The sequence below is a fragment of the Pungitius pungitius genome, chromosome 11 (genome assembly GCF_949316345.1).
Source record: "Pungitius pungitius chromosome 11, fPunPun2.1, whole genome shotgun sequence".
In the NCBI taxonomy this organism is placed as follows: domain Eukaryota; kingdom Metazoa; phylum Chordata; class Actinopteri; order Perciformes; family Gasterosteidae; genus Pungitius; species Pungitius pungitius.
In genome coordinates, this window is record NC_084910.1 from 14,287,565 (window position 1) to 14,307,846 (window position 20,282).

At 44.2% G+C, this 20,282-nt stretch overlaps 1 protein-coding gene across 2 annotated transcripts; it reads left to right on the plus strand.

Moving 5' to 3' along the window:
* The first annotated feature begins 2,802 nt into the window (after positions 1-2,802).
* On the plus strand, positions 2,803-17,514 carry pitpnc1b (phosphatidylinositol transfer protein cytoplasmic 1b). Of its 2 annotated transcripts, none has more exons than XM_037455215.2 (10): positions 2,803-3,511; positions 7,204-7,352; positions 9,162-9,250; positions 9,490-9,497; positions 9,637-9,708; positions 11,531-11,623; positions 13,106-13,261; positions 14,056-14,119; positions 14,696-14,779; positions 16,211-17,514. In XM_037455215.2, exons 1-10 carry the CDS (start codon positions 3,464-3,466, stop codon positions 16,366-16,368), a joined length of 921 nt encoding a protein of 306 aa, XP_037311112.2. In that variant the 5' UTR covers positions 2,803-3,463; the 3' UTR covers positions 16,369-17,514. The 2 variants fall into 2 exon arrangements, with proteins under 2 accessions (XP_037311112.2, XP_037311113.2); XM_037455216.2 differs by having other exon boundaries at positions 7,209-7,352.
* The last annotated feature ends 2,768 nt before the right edge of the window (positions 17,515-20,282 follow it).

Consider the following 20,282-nt stretch of genomic DNA (forward strand, 5'->3'; position numbering starts at 1 on the left):
GCGGTCGAACATTAACCGTACTTCGTCACCTTTAATCTCACTCAAAGCCTTACCTTCCCCCCGGCCGTGAGACGAAAAATCTCCGCCACCAAGCCGCCGTTAATCCCGCCCCCTGGAGGGAGGGGGTCCATCATTCACACGCTCGGAGGGGACGCCGCACGACCTTTGACCTTGGCTTGTGACCGCGTCTTGAGATTGGAGAGCCAGTAATGCAGGAATGGCAGGGAGCCCAGCAGTTAATGATCCGCTTCTTCCTTTTTCCAGCCACAGATCCGTACTGCCAGCGGCCACACACACACACACACACACACACACACTGTCTCTCTATCAAACACGCGCTCGTGAATGAACACAATCAGAGCGGGAAACATGGAGGTCAGAGAACGCCGCGACACTTTTTAAGTGCACCCGTTCATTTTTTATTTGATGATGTGAGGAGATGTGATAGGTGTAAGCACCGTGATGAAGTCACCGCCTGCTCCTCCATCCCGCCGGACACGAAACAAGGACAAGCAGCTTCGACCAGAGACAGCGCTTCAAAATGTTTCACTCGGGGGGGGGGGGGGGGGGGGGGGGAAGTGCCTCCTCAGCTGCATGGTTGACTTTGAACAGAGGAAGGTGAAGAAAGAATCATTAGTTTTAATAGTTAGATTTAATAGTTTTACAATCACAGCGATATTATATGTTTTGAGCTCAGGATTCCCTTCATAAAATCAGCTTTGGGATTGTGGAAAATTCGACGTGTCTGTCAAAGATTAATCCAATCTTCAACAAAGGTTTACGACCAAAACCCTACACCACCTTCTATTTGAAGGAACGTACTGTGCTGAGTGTAGTCGAGGGTACTGGGTTACCATCGTGGCCGGAGGTGTTGAGCTTTCCAAACAGAAACTACCACGTCCCCGCTGTCAGTCTATCTTAACCTGGTCAGCTTTAAAGAGTGTGTAGTTATGTTGTTATCTGAATGCAACACATAGTGAAACCGTGATTCATACCGCCAGCAGCTGAACCGCTTTCTTTTTTAAAAGACTTTGACTCCAACCTCCAGGCGGGATCTATCAAGTCCATCAGCGAGGCCGAACTAATGTGTATTTTTAGATTGGATTAAGGTGTCGCCAGACAAACCTGTCAAGACAATAATGGCACTTATTGATGCAAAGTCTCGAGGATAAGATGCAGATAAAGATCACACGTCACACATCCTCTCCCTCCATCTCTCTACCGTCATAGCTCTAAGGCGTGAAAATTCCAGTACCTGCAGCTTGTTCCACCTCTGACTTTGATGTTTCAAAGAAGGCCCAGAAAACACATCTTTCATCTATTAATCATTTTTTGATAAGTTCCATAGTTCACAGGGTCAGTGGTCCTAAAGCCCCGATAATTCTCACCAATGAACCATCCTCAGAGCACAATTACATTTTAAACCAAAGCCATCACTGACTGGAGTCACTGCTGAACACACATCTGAATCTCCAACAAACAGTCCTTTAAAACAGTGTGCATTGAGTCCAGGGAAAATAGGGGCAGCGAAGGGAGAAGCACACCTCTAGCTCCCTGAAGTGGCTTCCCCTTTTCCAAACACTGATCTGATAAGATAGGAGCAAAGCCCTGCAGGAATTTGTTTTCCCCGCTCGCTCACCGCTGAGCGGATGACTGCGAACACACGTGGAGAAACACTTTGGGCCCCTAAAGGACGCATTAACATCCTTCTTTCTTGCTCTCGTGCACAAAATAAAAACACACACAACTGCTAACATTTTTGGGGGGCCTTTTGTGGGGAAGGGTACAATCGGCATTCATCCCTCAGGACGTGTGACTGCAGGAGTCACAGGAAACGAGACATGACACCAGGCTTGATGCGTTGAAAGTGGATCTAACTTTTATTAGGTCTGAATGAGATTCAGATGAATTTATGTTGGGGCTAGTTTGCTGCTGAGGAGACTGAGCTCCTAATACCAGCCTCCTTCTCAGTTCTTAAAAGGTTTTTAAAATCCTGGAATAAACCAGAACACCTGCGACAAATACAAATTCTATGAATAGAGCGGCGAGTCGCTCAATGAGGGTGGGTGAGGGCGGGAGGTTGGTCGCACACAATGTTTCCTGTAAGCCATTAATAACGTCATTTGTACGGAAACGCTCACGAATGAATTCCTCGAACCCCAACTACTTATCTGTTATCCTTTGATTGTGACACACTTGAAACGAAAACAGAAAGCAAAGCGTCTACAGGCGGGGTTCCCCATGTTAAAAACATTCTGTGGGTACGTGCTACCGAATAAAAAAAAAAGGAGTACAAGAATGGACGGTCTCGGTAAATGCTTTTGACCCGGTGAAGCCAGACATCTGCTCCTCTTATTTGATGACGAGGCAACAATACGCGCTTGGCAGCAACGGCCTCCCCGGGCTCTCTCCGCACACAAAGGGAGCGCGGTGCCGCGGCTCAAGGACGGACACGGCCCAGAGATTCTGACTTGCTCGTGGACTAAACACGGATTCAATTAAACCCGACTGAAGGTCGTGAGGAAATACAATGTAAGCCAGCCCGGCGTTGTGCTTAATGGAAGTTCTCATTTGCGTGTATTTCATCCAATGACCCACCTAACTGCCCCCTTTGTGGGGAGAGGGGGGGGGGGGGTCCTGTCTGAGGTGAGATTCAAAGACCATGTCACTTATTGTTGTCAAATATAGACAGATGATAGAGTTATTGTTCACAACAGTGTTGCCGAGAGAAGGGAAAGAAACAGATAAAGATCAGAAAGAGGGAATGGGAGGAGGGGTGGGGGGGTGTGGGGGGAGGTGACACAGTTGAGGTAGTGAAGTACAGTGGGCGGGGAGCGGGTAGTATGGGAGGGAGAGAAGAGAGAAAAAAAAAGAGAGATAAGGAGGGAGCAGACGAAGGAATTCGTGAAGAAGCGAAAGCAGTTGAGGGGAAAGGGCAAGGAGCGGCGAGCAGACGCTGAGGTTTCACCTCAGAGGCTTCGACGAGAAATCAAACAAAGCACAGAGGGGCAGAGAGGAGGGAAATGACAGGTGGAGCTGGCCGGCTTTCAATCTTACCTCACAGCTAATTACCACTTTGACTTTCTCGCTGCGGTGAAAGAAAAGCAAACGGAGGGAGAGAGAAAAACCGCACACTTAAAGGGGCGGCTGGAGGCATGAGAAAAGGAAGCAGAAGCAACAAGAAAAGGGGGGAGGGAAAGCAGTTAGGAAGTCGGGTCCGGTAGATGTATTGAGGAAGAGGAATCAAGACAGGACTGAGGGACGGAGTAAGTGAGAAACCAACAGGACTGTCACTGACAGAGAGGACGGCGCCAAACACGAGGGATTACTGACATCAGCGCAACAAAAAAGGAAGAAGAGCGCCAGGAACGAGGCCACTGTGGTCCAGCAGCAGTCTTCTGTTCCACCAAGACCACTGAGATAAACAGACCCAAGCACACACAGCACTCTCTGTAACTGCACCATGTTGTTGAAAGAGTACCGCATTTGCATGCCCCTGACCGTGGAGGAGGTAAGCATGTTTGTCTTTCCCACGCTCACACACACACACACACACACACACACACACACATACACACACAACTTTAAGTTGAAAGGGCAACAGAGGAGTTTATTCCTTGTTTAAACTTGTAATCTTGCAGGTGTTAATGTGTTGATAAGATTAGTGCCAACAGAGCACACAGACCTCCCACGGCGGCTCCGTGGGAGTTTTTTGCCGCTGTGGCGCTCGCAAGGAGCCGATGGGCCAATCCGATCGGAGCCACAGCACAACACCTGGCCGGCAGCGACGTAGCGCTTCACGCGTCCTATCTAAATGATCTCTGCCCATCTGTCTGCTTTAGCGCACCTTGCAGCACAAAGCTAGTCGGACTGGTTTCAGACTTTACAAGATCTAAAGTCAAACAAAGGCCCTTGTGGGTCTATCGACAAAGAATCGAGCCTGAGAGACGTGCCGTGCCCTTCAGTGTGTCGTCCTCATTCCTCATTTACCCCCCCCCCCCGTCCCCATCAAATTCTACCCGCTAACGACAACAATGAAAGTGACAGGTAGCGGTGATTTACAGTATCGGTTCAGGGCCTAGAGGAACTACAGCTGGCCGCAAATCCTCTTTCCTCTTTTGCATGAATATAATGCAAGTTCTAATGCAGCTTAAGTTACCTCGGTGGAAGACATTAACCCCGTCCTAACGCTCCCTGTTACAAAGACAACGCTGCAGATTTCCAGGTGTTCCAAGGATCCACTGGTACACGTCTGTAACACAACACAGCACAGCTGTGTCGAGGAATGTTCACCATTGTGTCCTGCTGTTAGAAAGTCTGCCAGGTGGGGGGCTGTGGTTCTGGGGGTTCGGAGGGTTGCACAGAGCAAGTGTCGAACGCCTCCCAGCATCCAACCTGTCGGAGCCGTACTGACCAATATTCACCATCGTCACATTGTCATGTTGATACAGGGCTACATAACTATTTCGAGGCTTTGCTCTTGGCGTTTAATCAGTGGAAAAGTTTCCATGAGCTTTGCTTTAATCTTGAATTCTTTCATGTTCAGTTGCCGTCACACTGGCACTATCTGCAATGATGAGCTATATTTACACTCAGGAAGTTATGACCAATTCACAGCTTGTAAACCATCCTTGCCTTTTTTTTTTAAAAGACACAATAGACACAGAGAGCCATAGATGGAACACATAACTTATCACAGACCATTTAAGGGCAGAAAATCTAAGGTGTGGGTCCACCAGCCTTAAGACTAAACTCCCATCACTGTGATTAATCAAGTTCCAAAGATCACCCAAAGTCAACATTGAATGTTGACATTCCAAAATAATTGGAACATGAAAGTGATGAGTACATTAACAGAGATCCGCCCACTTTGTTCTTTCACTCCTCCCTTTCTTCTTAAAATACTTTAGTACCACACAAATACAAAATGCATTTCATTAGAGTGGCCACAGCCGAACAGTTTAGTTTATTTGCCGTATAATTGTATTGCTTTTTAATGCAAACTTTCACAAAAGTTCAAAAAAGGCAAACTCAATGCTGCACATTAACAACGTTAAGGAGGAATACACAGATCGCAGCATCAGTGCAGGAGCTGAAGCATCGCTGTGGAATTTGTTTTCGAAAGCAAACCCTGAACCTTTCAGGTTGAGCTCATTTAGGAGGCGCTCCAGAGGCCCAAAGGCTTTCTCCTCTTTAGACTAACGGAAAGTTCTGGGGCCTCAACGGCATCGAGCACAAACTGAAGCCGCAGCAGAGCGAGGAGTTCCTCTCTCTCAAGTCAGACTCCCCTGCATTCACCCTCACTGGCAAAAACTCAATTTCGATGTCAATTATGGCAACTGGAGGGGAAAGCGTAATACAAAGCAGGAGACTATTTTTAAAATTGAAGGACAAATAACGAAGCGTGCTCCTAAGCAGCAGTGAGTTAAGTGCCTGTCGAGACAAAATCCGACTCAGCATCCAGAGAAAAACTGAACCTGCTGCCAGGACCATTTTCTGTCATCACTCCCACCTGCTACTTCCTCTCAGTGGTGGGTGGTTATTAGAATTTCTACAATGGACTGTGCGTTCATTGATTAGTAGTAGTGGTGTTGCTGTATCGATGTTATTCAAGTTCATACAATTCCTTATTACCTTGTGGCCAGCGATAAATAAACATTTCTTTCTATTTAATACTTCTGAAAGGTTTAGTCAAGTCATTTTATTTTCAGAGAACAAAATCCCAAACTTTCCTCAAAGGGCCTGAAGATAATGCTACGCTAAATCCATAAAATAGAGATGAATTAAGGATGCAAACCTTATTAGTTCACATCCAAGGCCAAACAGGGGCAAACAAATCGGTTTATCTTCAGTTCTTTAACAAAATACGTTAATCTATCCTCACTGTAATACAAAATAGCAGAATAAACATTTTTAGTGACAGATGTGTGTGTGTGTGTGTAGCAACAGTCCACTTTAGCTCCGTATTGCACTTCATTCTAATCAAATTGACTTAAATCCATCTTTTAACTGCGCTCAAATGTTCAGTTATAATAGAAATATGTCAGTCATACTTGGAGAACTGGTCCAAATGAGTTGGTATTGCATAGCTACAAACGGGAGGGTATTGTGATGCCTTTCCAGTACACACTGTGCAACAGTATCCCATAGCAGTACATCTACACACAGGGCTTGAGAACTACCTTTCATTTTTCTCTCAAGCTTTTTCTGGAGGAGGTAGGGCTGCACGGTATGGCCAATTTGGAAAGATTCTAACGGTATCCCGGTATGTTATGGTATTTATTTTTCAAGTAAACACATTCGTTCATTGACCCGGAAAAGGACCGCGGCTACAGGATCAGCTGTTCGCCTCCTGCTGGCCAACTTGCTCGCGAGTTGGCTTGTTAGCTAGTTAGCGTGTTAGCGTGTTAGCTTGTTGTGGTTGCTAGTGTTTTCAGACTTTTCAATAAATCTTTTTCTGATCTAACGTAACTTACGTCGGATTTTCTAGAACCAAACCATCCCCAAACGGACACGGCTCCTCTCCTGGGCCCAAGTTGTGTCGCTACATCTCTGCTCTCTCGTTGTTCCTCCTGCATCGCTCTTTTCCGTTTTTTCAGGTAGCAACAGAGTTAACTTTACTTGTTGTGAGCACTACCCATCATGCAGTTCGGCGGGGTAATTTTTTTAAAAATAAATGTATAATTATTTGTGTTACAAATTGTTTCTGTGACACAAGCCGTTGTGTTGTGGGTTATAAATTGTTGTTATAAAGTTATAACCAAGAATCAATCTCAACACACATAATACAAGTAGCTCGGTCCACCAGGTGTTCTCGCGATGACGACGTCAGTCAGCGTAGTACCGGTATACTGCTTGAACCGGTATACTGCGCCGCCCCAAGAGGAGGGCTTAAAGAGACACGCCCTAAAACTGACTGCTATAAACAGGAGCTGAATGCAAGTATAGTCAGCAAGAGAACAAGGTTTTGTTTTTTATTTTTACACTTTGGGAGAGTTTCATTGTTAAATGCAAAAAGTTGACAAACATGTTATGAATGAAAACAACACTGCACTCAGATGTCCTCACTTTGGATGCTTTTCATGATTTTGCTCCCTACTTCAGGATTTCTAACCACAGTTTCTCTCTCTCCCTCTCTTCGTCCACCCCATCCCCATCTTCACCTCCGTGCACCCCAATCCTTGAACTCCCCTCTGGTTCCAGTACAGGATTGGCCAGCTGTACATGATCAGTAAGCACAGCTGTGAGCAGAGTGGCGGGGGCGAAGGGGTGGAGGTGGTGAAGAACGAGTTAGATACTCACCCCGAGTACGGACGGGGACAGCTGACAGAGAAGCGAATCTACCTCAACAGGTAAAGTGCGGCTCAAATATTTGTCGCCGTGCTAATGAAACACCAAAACTGATAAGTGGCGATTTGCAGTCTGAGGCGTATATGCTCCGTCATTATGATAACCGATCGTGTTCAATCTTTGATCCCACACTTCTCTGCAGAGCTTTACGCTCCATAGCGTCCCAGCTGCAGGTTTCACTGCTGACAAGCAACGAAGGATCATTTCAACACAGTTACACCAATACCGCAGAGTAACCGGCTCACGTCCAAAGTCCAAGTACTCTGAGGCCAGAAAACAAGTTGAGGCCCACATTGTGTTGTTACACCGGAGCTGTTAATGAGCAGATGAGCTCATAGCACAGTAATACCTTCCGAGTGTTTTTCTGAAATACCGACTCTCGGCTGAGAAGAACACATCGTGCCAACAGACCTTAAAAACAGATTTCGGTTAGCTGGTTGAGAAAAATGCTTGTGACACAAAAAAGCTAAAATCCTTAAAGAGAAGATCATAAATACTATTATCATGAATGACATATGTATCGACACTTGATGTTTTATGCCCCTAGCGTTTGTTTATAAGTAGGTGTGAGGACATGTTAAGTGTTTTTAAAAGAACACTTAGAGAAAAGTGCTTAATTCCCTTATGGCGGCAAGTCAACTCAATGACGCTCTCAGGTCTGTAGCTCGAGTCGGATGCCATCAGTTTAGCCGTTTAAGATATACATGAGGAAACTATCCTGTCTAAATGTAGGAAAGCCTCCCAGCACGTATAACACTATGTAAATACCATGTCAAATCAAGATGTATGGTCCCAAAGTGCTGTATAAACTGTCAAAATGCAGAATGTTATCTTTTGACTTTGTTATCGTTATCTTTAGTGTTGGTGGCGACTTAAGGTACACTTCAAATGATCAGAAAATAAATAGTTTTATTTCTTACTGTATTTTACACGATTAGATTGGAAGATATTATGTTATAATTTGCATGAAACTGATAGCATCAATATATGACTCAATGTAACCTCTGTCAAAAGGGTGGGAGGCGGGACTACGCTATACAAGCACACAAGGTTGTTGTAGAACAGGTGTGTGTTACAAACACTCAAACACAACAACGGCATGAGAATGTGCTCTTAACACTTTCAGTAAACTCTAAATGAGCGGGCGTTTAATTACTTTACTTTGCCTGCAGCTATCAAAGTACTGAAGTATGTGCTAGTTGACATGACTAAAACGTTTAAGTATTGTTCAGCTACTGAAATTTGAAGTTCTGCATGAATCCGTTGTCCATGTCAGTTTACTGGAAGGAGGTGTGGTAATTTCCTTCCCTAACCCTGAGCTAACCTCACTCATTACCCTAATGTAAGCTCAACTCTTATTCTAATCACCACTATAAACCCAAGGCCTAATCCTTCAATAAACTCTTACAGAAGTAAAGAAATGTTCTCTCTGTGAAGGATTTTCCTAATCTTTCTGTGCTTGTGGTACATTTGGTCCTCATTAGTAAAGATATGCTGGAAAACACACATACACACACACACACACACACACATCAGACAAACATAAGTACAGTGAGTGTAAAATGTATTTCATTTAAATCATGTTCTGACATTTGACGTAAAAGCTACAGTGAAAATTCATCACAGTAGGTGTAATTGGGAATGAGTCATAAAATGAATGCCCTGGTGAGAGTAGCCTACAGGTCATCTGGCTACAAATGGCCCCGGAAACCACTTAGGATTTATCTGTCTCCCTCCATAATCTCACTTTCCTACTGTTCCCCTCGTTCAGTCTCTGACTCTCTGACTCCTTTCATCCTTTTTGCGTTCAGCAAACTGCCGGCATGGTTGAAAGCATTTGTCCCGCGAGTCTTCTATGTGACCGAAAAGGCCTGGAACCTCTACCCCTTCACCATCACAGGTGCGCTTTTGTGTTGTAGTGCCTTTTGTTTGTCTTAAACATCAGGTTACTTTCAGCTCAATGCATTATACAAAACGTATTTACTTTTAACAGCTGGTTCCATCAAATATGCATCACTATACATGCATGTATTCCCCGGCGATAACATGCTCGCGTGGGAGAGGGCTTCCGTGATCATGCATGTATGAGTAACCAATGCTGTTTCTCCCTTTTCATATTGAACGTCCCTGGTGCTGCAGAGTACTCAGTAAGTATTCTCACACATCATGTAGTGTAAAGGAATATACAGAGCTCATCTCTTTCCAGTATCAGTGGATCTAATCTGCAGCCTGTTTCCACCCTCAACCCTTTTCTTCCTCAATTTTTACCTCCTGTCACCCCCGTAGGTATCGTACCTCCCCAAGTTCAGCATCCGCATTGAGACGAGATTTGAGAACAACAACGGCGATAACAATAATGTGAGTATGCGAGGGAGCGAGAGGTGAGAGAGATGGGGTGATTGTGAGAGAGGGAGGGAGGGAGAAAGACAAGAAGGAGGGAGAGAAATTGCTATTTTCTCTGCAGCACGAAGAAAATGTTCATCACATCCATGAGCCCGTTGCAAGGAACAAAGGGAAAACGCAAAATGCAGTGTTGGCAGATCGAACCAGAAGTGCAGCGGCTGCGTGCATGTGTGCATTTGGTCCAAACACGCTTCAAATAACACAAAAGTTCAGTTACAACTGCATCTCTATGTTGCAGTTGAATTTGCGCTGCAAGAACCAACTTGTCAAAGTGTGTGTTTGGCTGTGGGAAAAAATGTGGCCATTCTTGTTTTATGTAACGTTACAGGTTATATAAGTTAACACAAACAAATACATAGAAACGTGCATGACTCATGCACATCATTATACCAAGTCAAGTACTCAATTAATAAAGGACATTTTAGATTATTTTTTAAACTTATTCATTTTCATTCTACCTGCTATCATTATATCTAAATGTGAATATCATTGTACTTTTTGCTTTAAAATATGATAATTTGTCATTGATTAAACTACCCAAAAGGTTATGAAATCTGTTTTGATAATCATTTACATCTTTTTTCAACTTTTCATTATCTCAAATAAGAGTTTTTGGTTGCAAGCAAAATGCAAAATGCTGCTCATCCATTAAAGCATGAGCAATAATAATCGAATGAAATAATATTCAGTAAGCAGTCCAACAAGCAGTAATAAGTAGAACTGTTACAGTTTCCGTTTTTCTGCAATATCGAGCAGTTGTACTCTTGATCATTTAAATACATTTCCATCGCCTTCCATGCACTTGTAAAAGTGCAAAATACGGCATTCAGAGCTTTAATGAGGCAGCACCTATTTGCCAAATCGATATAGGGAAGTGATGTCTAACTGGGCAGAGAAAAAAGACCAAAAAGCTTGGCTAAGCAGTGAATGCATGTAGTGCATGTTTGTGCACGTGAGCTTGCTCCGTTGGCCGCTGCACTGGGCCCAATGCGTTGCAGGCAGCGTAGCCCCCACACTTCAACCCCCCCCCCCAGTTAACCATTGGTGGCACGTTTGCCGCAGTCTGCACTGTAAGACTCATTAGCTGCTGAGGCAAAACGCTCAGTGCCCCGCACAACACGTACTGTATAAGTAACACTTTAAATCGAAATGTAGCATTTTTACATTGTGGTATAAGTTGAACTGCTCTAAGCTTCAACGGCTTTTAACTGGCTTTTTATCTGTGTGTAAAAATCTACAGAAAACAGAGCGTAATGCCCTGAGCACATTCTAAAATGCAAGACTAAACATTCAGCAACGTAGCAGCATTCCATGGGAGGGAGCAAGAACTTGACAAAGACCAAAAACAGCGCCACCGGAGCATACCAGACTTTTATCTAACAAAGGGGGGTTTTCCTCATTTGTTACTCTTCAACCATGTGATGGGGAACTTCAAGAGGGAATTAGAACACATTTAAACCAAGGTCAGACAAAAGCAGCCCTCCTCTGTGATTCTTGCATTACTCCATTGTCTCTCAAGGAGAAGTGTGTTCTGCTCTCATAAGTCTTCCTCTCCCCCCGCTCTTTTAATATGTCACTTGTGCGCCTGTGTGATGTGATCTAAGGGGCTCAGGGTGGGATATACTGTGGGGGCGTTATGGTGTGTGACCTCAGTTTTCTACCCAGTTACTCCCCCCCTCCCTCCACTGTGTGAGTGACCTTATGTGTATGAGAGAACGGATGGTGTGTGTACGAGTGCCATTACACGCCATGACCTCCCCCATCTGTTTGGATGTAGGTGTTTGGGGACACGCCGACCCAAGCAGAGAATGTGAGCTTCCTGGATATCCTGAGTGACCCCATCCCTGAAAAGCACTACAAAGAGTCAGAGGTACGTACTGTTCTGTTACACAGACACTAACAGGAATGTGCAGCCACATGGAGGCAAAAACAACTACATTGACCACATTAAAAGGGCACCTTCTCTTCATTCTAATGTGACGATTTATACTTCCAATACTTTTAAATTGAAATTTGACAGAACTGTCTGCCTGAATGAACCTTTATTCACACACAAGCTCACCCTGTCTGGGGGTTCAGTGCAGGCGCCGTCGTGACCGCAGAACAGCAGCCAAGGACTCACTGTGTGTGTCAACTGCACAAAGTTTAGCAACACTTCTGCCTCGAACTATAACCTTAAGCAGTTTCCAAGCCAATAGCTTTGTGCGGCCCGCTTGCCAGGCAAATTCTGGTCCTGCAACCAGGATTACATTATTTCCTCACTATTTCATCAAATCCAGAGATCACCAGTTTGAAATACTATCAAAAGACTGTAGAGAATATCTTGTTAATTGAGTGTGAATCAGAAATGTGTGGCTTCGAGTCAATGTTAAAAATCTAGCACTTGACCTTTTGAGAATTTGCTGGGTTAAGGAACATCAAGCTGGAGAGTTTTAACAGCATGGTTTACTACAGGCAACAGTGGTTCCACAGTCTCTCCGCACGCTCCCCCATTGTCTCCTGCTATTAAGTAAACCCACTTACTTAGATTGCTTGTAATTTGCAAGCAATCAAGTTACCGGTTTGGTGACATTCGTCTTTGGCGATTGTGAAAAGATTCCCATTTGCAACAGGCTGCATTATAAACACCCACCGTCTGCACTCACACCGTATTCACCAGCCACCTGGTCTGTTCATCAATACAAGCAACCGCTGGAAAGGCCTCTTCTGTCAGCCTCATAGAAAGATCTAGCTACATACACGGCTGTCGGCCATATTGGCTCCAAACGGCATCCAATTGTTATCTACGAAATGCAATTTTTTTTTAATATTCTCTACAGAAAGTAGTAGTCAGAAGCAGAGCACGGTCCGTTTTGGGCAGACGACAATAAAAAATAAATAATAAAAATTAAAGTAAAAAATGTAATTCTTTAATTTTGGAGGATGCATATTTTTGCTTTATTTTGAATTGGGGACACACTGCACACTTTTACATTCCCTCCCTGACACGGTTTTATACCTCTTCATTCCCTTCAGGTCTTAAAGTTCGATTCACGGTCATTGGTACACAGACCCATGCAGACAAGCACAAATCAACTCACTTGCACACACATATACACATTCACACAAACAAAAAGCAAAACCAACTAAACTCAGATTTAGGTGACATAGTGAAAACATGAAATAACAAACACAATGTGAGTTATCACATTTTCCTTCAATTGGATTCATCGAGCAAAGCTCCGATTGCACACATATAACAAACATGCACACACACACACACACACACACAAAGGATACTTTTGGCCTCAGAGGGCCAAAACTTCTGCAGCCTCAGCAGTTAACGCATATCTTTACTGTTTACTCTGTGCAGGATCTGAGTCGCTGGCAGTCAAGTAAAACTGGCCGAGGGCCTCTGGAGAAAGGCTGGAGAGACAACCACAAGCCCATAATGTGCTCCTATAAGAGGGTGCAATGCAGCTTCGAGGTGTACGGCTTTCAGACCCGGACTGAGGAGTTCGTACACAGAGTGAGAGAGAGTTTGTGTATCCCGCATTGTGCCTTTTCTCTGTGCTGATTGATGTAAAGAGGGTGAGATGAAGACACAATATGCAATTTACGTCACAGGCCCTTATAGGTGTAATACAAGGCTCCAAAATCTGAATACAAAGCTAATTGGATTTAATAAAGCACTGCGCTTCATTCAAGCACTGGTTTCTGCATGTTGGAGTCTTTGTGTGTCTACAGTAAAAATGGTGATCCAACAGCATCCAGATTGGTCGTTTGTTATTCAAATGTGCCATGTGTTGCATTTTGAACCAAATAAATCAATATAACATTCATTTCCAAGCATTGGTAAATTTACCACAGCCAACGGCAAAGAGGCTCATGGAGGACCTCAGTTTTATGTAATATTATAATATATAATATTATAACTAATAGATTACGTTTACTATGAAACTTGCTCTATTGTTTGATACAACACAGGACCTCTGTTGTTCTGGAAAAAACAAAGTCAAGCTGGAATTTGGTGTACCCAAAAATGTGGTTATTTGACACAAAGAAACAAGTATTTCATTGTGAAAGACCAAAGCTAGGTGTGCCCAGTTCACAACATCATTGACGGGAATGTGGTTTTAGTTTCGATACAAGTAAGTGCAAATAATGCTGGGATAAGTTATCGCTTATGGAAATCTTTATCACTTTAAAAAGCTATCACCATTATTCTTTACAATGACATACTTTACCTTGGTGCTGAACGTCGTGCAGCCTTTTTATTTACATTTTCTCTTCCAACGTGTTTGTTTTTGCGTATTATTCCAGATCATTCGAGACATTCTTCTGGTTGGCCACAGGCAAGCAGTGTCATGGGTAGACGAATGGCACGGTAGGTCACAATGTCAAAATGTACATATTACAGACACGAGATAAAACAATTGCACTTAATTAGGGCTGTCAATAGATTAATTAATCGCACCTTTTAAAATCCATTAATCGCTATTAATAGCGATTCAAAGTTTGTTTTTCTTCTAAAGACTTACAATACAATTATCATAATCACTTTAGAAAGCATATATTTTAAACACTGTTGTTTAATTATTAATAATATTTTTAACACAACTCTACACACATTTGATCATTTGCTTTGCTCTCAACTCTCCATCATTTGACGGCTGTGTTTGAAGTGCCAACAATCTCCCAACATTTACCCAGGTCCTTTTCCAAACCACAGTCTTTTAGGGACATTAAACATGTAAACAAAGTTGCGTTAATATATTTAAATAAATAAATATTTTATCGCATTAATATCGTCCCTATTAATCGCATGGATTAACGCGTTGATGTTGACAGCCCTATACTTAATATACACCCTCTGAAATGTAAAACACACGGTTTGTCCTGAAGTTGTATGTGTGCGTGTGTGTGTGTGTGTGTGTGTGTGCGTATTCTGCTTTCCTCACAGGTCTGAGTTACGAGGATGTGAGAGAGTACGAGCAAGTAATGCAGGAGAAGACCAACAGTAAAGTGAAATCCAGTCAGAACACACGTGAGTCGCAGCTCCTGACCTGCACTGTACAGAAATACCGCAGAGGATGGGAGGGAAGATGGAAGAGGTGGGGGAGGGGAAGGGGGGGGGGGGTCTAAGGGATGGGAGAGAGAGAGAGAGAGTAGCAGCGTATGAAAAGAGCAATAAGTTGGAAGCATAATTCTGCTGCACGGTATGATTATTTCATTTCATTTTGGCTAATCAAGTAGTGGGAACAGAAGGAGTTGTAGAAGAATTGGGAGAAGGGGGAGAGGAACAGGGGAGGGGGGGGGGGGCACATTTTAAGATCACTAGGAATTACAAATAAAACATAAACAGGCTGCAACCGAGGCTGGTTGCATCATTAGTGCCGTAGCTGTGCCCTACGAGTACCCAGATGGCTGGTGCACATCTGTGGGAGAGAAAAAAGGAGAGGGATCAGTCAGGAGCCATTTCACCACGCACGGATCAGTGAGGAGGGAGAGACGAGAGGGGGTGCGCCCGGAGAAAAGGGGCGACAGAACGACAGATGTAAGGGGGGGAAAGAGAGTGTATGCTGGCTCATGAAGTGATGATGCCACTGCGTCGCTCTGATAAACAGAGGAACGCAGCCACCTGCTGAACTCTCCACGTCACCAGACCCCTCAACGTAAATAAAAAGCCATTGCAGCACTCAGCTGAAAATGTCAGCCCTGGTGAGGGTCTGTGTCTTGGCCTACGTGTGCGTGTTGTATGTGCGTGTGTGTTTGCGTGCGTGTGGGTGTTTGTGTGTGTGTGTGTGTGTGTGTGTGGTCACCCTGCCCCCTGCTGGTCAGTACGGTGAACCTCAGCTGGATATGAGGTACAAGGTACAATTCCCAGTATGGCCTGTAGAATTTTCCCCTGTGTGTGTGTGTGTGTGTGTGTTTGTGTGTGTGTGTGATGATGAGAGACATCAAGCTGCAACAAATCTGCAGTCATTGCTCAAGCTGCTGCAGCTCGCCATGACTCCCTACAGGCCAAACGATGCACTGTGTTTATATCGGCACAGCCCGAATAATAGCTTTCATTTCATTCATCTACCCTAATAAAAGTAAATGAATGTCATTTACACTAGAGTCTAATAAAAAGGAGTGTTGGCTCAATACCAATAAGGGATTTAACTCATGGGAATCTAAGTGAACAACACAGATGTTGAGTATACTTAAAAAAATTGAGAACAGTTGTCCCTCTTTTTTCTCTTCTTCTCAGCATCTCTTTTGATTTTTCTTCCCTTTTTTTTTATCTCTGTACTATTGTGTCTTTCATGTCATGTGTATCTAATTCTCTCTGCATCTCCCAGGCTCGTCAATTTCAATTTGCTGCTTTAGTGGCATAACGTGAAGAGCATCTCGATGTCAAGGCAAATGGAGGAGAATAGAGGATAAAAGAAACAGGAACAATTCAAAAAATAAATCCCTCTCTCCCTCTCAGACTCACCGACTCCCCCGCGTCCTCCGTTCTCTCGCTCCATCTCAGTGACAGACGAGCGTTCCCTGAAGAAGATGGGAGTGACGACCGCGGCCATGCCCGACCCCTCTGGCTCCTCCAGGCCCAAAAGCCCCATTCGCCTCAACTCCACCCCCGAATGACGCCTTGCACACACACACACACACACACAGCGTGCACACACAGGAACCGATGCCAAACAGAAGGCTGTGGTACAGCTGTTTGGTTTAGCTTAGTGCACAGGGAACAGTAGGTAAAGGTCAAATAATCTGCTTACGAGCATGTTAGTTGGTTTATTTACCCAGACAGAAATCAAAGTATGAAAATGACAATTCAGTTTCAAGGGGCGATGCACTGGACACAATCAGATCACCATAAAACACTGAATCGTTGTTAAGCTTATTGTGCAGATTAATGTGCAGTTATAATATGTTAGTAAATTATCTTAAATGCAGGGGCAGAAGGATTTTATAATTTTTATAACCATTAGACGCTAGAGAAGTGTCGTTGTTTTCTACTGTTCGAGTCTTGGTGCTAAGCTAAGCAAAGCTAAGCTCCACACTTCATACATCAGACGTAGGAGAGCCGTATAGATCTTCATATCAGACTCTCCGTAATGTATTCCCCGGAACGTCTGCCGAGACTACTATAGCAATATTACACAAACATTATGTGCCTACTCAAAAACCAACTTGTTGCAAAACGACAATCCTACCAGTGTCTTGCACAACCTGAAAACTGGATGCATTTCAGCGTTTTTTGTTGTGGTTTTTTTCTCAGTTCATCAGCGATAGTAGAGCTCAGCGACCACCAGCAGTGCTCCCCGATTGTTTCCTAACCCCCTCCCAGCAGCCGACAGACAGATGCATAAAGGGTTTAATAGAGTGGATCTAATGAGAGCGAAGAAGAGAGCGGAGGAGTGCGCCATAGATCTGTTCCCCTTCCACCTCGACCAATAGGTCGGGCCAGGTGCACGGACAGAGAGCAGTGAGGGCCTCGCGTTGGGTCCTGGATCACTGAGCTCAAATAGGTAAAGAGGGCTAAACTTGTGTGAAATTATGAGTCAATAAAATTACAATTTTTAAGACTTTCATCTTAAATGTTTATGTATAGTTCGAGGATGGGTTTTCATCACGAGGGACCAACGCTGGTCCCTCGTGATGAAATGTGTATGTGTTTTTTTCCCTTATATGTAAAGACCTTTCTGTTAGAAGTAGATGTGGAAAAAATGTGTGCAAATTACAGTCTTGTCATTGATTTTCATCAATAAATCCAATTCATATCAAATGAGCGGGTCCGCTGGTGTATCCTGATATCTGCCGAGATAGGCTAAGAAATGGACTCGCTGCACACATTATCATCCATGTTTGATCAGTATTGACCTGTGAAGATAGACCAGCTGCTCTCACATCATAGCACTCACATATAATCTACTCACCAATTTCACACTTGTGCGCCATGTGGAACCGGCTCTAGCAGCGTGAAAAAGGGCCAGCCACTTGGTCCAGTCTGGTTTCCCCCCCCCCCCCTTTCCCCCCTCTGCAACTCAACGGAGAGGAGAACAATGAATGTTTAACAAACGCGCGGTTGCGGGTTTGGGCGTGGGTGCACGTCCATCATCGCTGTCTCGCTTTATTGTTCGAGAGTTGGAGACAAAAGCCGGGGCTTGTCACGCAGTTCCTGTGACTGACTGACATGGAAGCTTTCTTCAAACGGGGCAGTGAATAGCTCACATTATAATAGGGCTCAGTACGGCTTATTTTATCCACACAAATCATGAGCCAGCATTAAGTTTTGTTATTAACGTCCCGACAAAAGGCCTCGCAGAATTGCATCCACACACACACACACACACACACACACTCAACCACATAAATAAATGCAGCAGAACTCTTTCTCTCAATGCGTCTATTTTACAGTAGCAGCAGGAGGCTGATGTGAAAGAGCGAGTGCTCCACACAGCCAGCAGTGTTCACAAGTGCTGCAGTGGGAGCCCAAACTGCTGGCTGCACTGCATTGACGTTACCACTTTCTCTTCCCCTTCTTTGTCTCTCCCAGTAACTTCTCCCTCTCGTTATCCTCACTACTCTGCCTCTCCTTTCTCTCCATCCTCCTCTTTTATTCTCCTCCCTCCCGTTTCCCATGATCGCCCTTTCTCTGGTTCCTCTTCATCTGCGTGCCCTCTTCTTCGCTCCTCAAGAGGGCCTCTAAAGACGATCTGGGGTTCGTTGTATGGAAATGTTCCCCCCTGGTACATTACCACTGACCCCGTAGTGGCGAATCCCCATTGCTATTCCCGGTTCCCCCGTGAGACCCCACAAGTGGCCCAAATAAGACGGGACGATCTGCAGAGAGCCGCAACCAGCGGTACTAAGGTACTAAGTAATAAGAAATAAGAAGAATAAGTAAGAAAATAAAACTGGGAAAAAGAGAAGGTGGAAAAACAAAACGTGTAATAAAGAATGATATTTAGATAGAAGGACAAAACTTGTCCATTCGTCTAAATATGATTTTTTAGATGGTTATTGCAGTCGAGCCAGTTTATTCTGGGAAAGAAATAATAAAGAGTGGCTGTGGAAACGTCCGCATGCATAATTTCTTCTCCGGCTTCCTGGCATCAGGCCAAACCACACTGATGTACGAGCTTCTTCCCCCCGATCGATACGCGATCTCCATTCACTAGAAAAGGCACTAATAAAACCGCCTCATTTGTGGGACGCCGTGTGCACGCCAGTGCGTGCTTGTGTCTTTCCAACTGGGTCCCCACTTCCTGGCTTTTACTCAGTCGTTAAAGGAGAGCGGCCATTAGGCCACATAGTTTAGCATGTCACTAACTGAATCGCTCACTCCACATGCCACCATTGATTTGATTAAGGTTTATTGTCTGTGGGTTTGCCCTTACGTACCTATCCAACAGCGGACCACGGCGTTATTACACACATAGAACAGTTGTTTCTGTTGGTTAGGATTTAAATCATGGTGGTGTTGAGGGATTTTAAGGACTCACAAACGTTGGAAAAGTATTTTTGGAAAAGTATTTTTGGTTCGATTACATAATTTAGATCTGTGTTCAACACAAAGTTGTGATTTTAACATTCAGCATCAAATGACCTACTAGCGTAATCCCTGCAGATTTATGGTCCACCTCGTTTTCTGCGCACACACACACACAAACACACACACATACACTTGAATTTAGGGATAGCTCACACAAACCCTATTCGGTATAGTCACAGAAAGGTCCGGACGTCATAAATGTTCTTCAGTCACCTCGAAGTCTCTGGAGGAACAACTCATTTTTTTATCTTAACTAATTTGCATAGAAAGGGGCAGGTTTAGCAGCTAGGGGATATTACACATTATCATTGCCTAATTCAAATAAGAAAATAGCACAAGAGTGTTTGGCAGCGCAGTTCGCTACGCTGAAGCTCTAGAGGCTGACATATAACGTCCAATGTGAATGTGCTTTTCAGCGTCCATACACTTTCTGCGTTTCATGTTACAGTTGACGTGAAGACATAAAGCGCTAAAAACGCTACTTGTTCATTTTATTTTGCGTTGACAATGAAATCCTGTTCAGTGATATCATCACAGAGGAAATCCATGTCCTTGGTTGATGTACTTTGACCTTACACTTCAACCATGGTGGCCAACCGCTGCCCTTGTAGACCCCTTCCCTCACAGAATAAATGTCGAGCGCATCAAGGGCTGACGAGGTGGCGTTGTGCGAATATCGATCCTGCGTGGTCAGTTATCTGTGTCTGTCTGATATGGCATGTGTGTGTGTGTGTGTCCGTGTATTAATTCCCACGAGGGTTAACGTTGCGTGAGACTTCACGGTGAGGCCAAGACGCTTGTGTTCCCTTATTACAGTGTCAGCAGTTTTTAGCCCACTCAACCACGTTAATGACTGCAAATCCTCTGTGTATTAAGCCTCACCACTGGGAAACCAATTTGTAACCTCTTCCCAGTAATACGTTAACTGGACTTTATCTGGGGACAGGCAGAGTGTAAAATTCATAAAGTATCTGAGAGAACTAATTGAACCAATTAAGAG

Bases quoted from the DNA above. Each gene is read 5' to 3' on its own strand.
- pitpnc1b (XM_037455215.2), top strand. From the start codon at position 3,464: ATGTTGTTGAAAGAGTACCGCATTTGCATGCCCCTGACCGTGGAGGAG. The intron at 13,262-14,055 runs GTGAGAGAGAGT...GTATTATTCCAG, and splicing joins CTGAGGAGTTCGTACACAGA to ATCATTCGAGACATTCTTCT. The intron at 14,780-16,210 runs GTGAGTCGCAGC...TCTCCCTCTCAG, and splicing joins GAAATCCAGTCAGAACACAC to ACTCACCGACTCCCCCGCGT.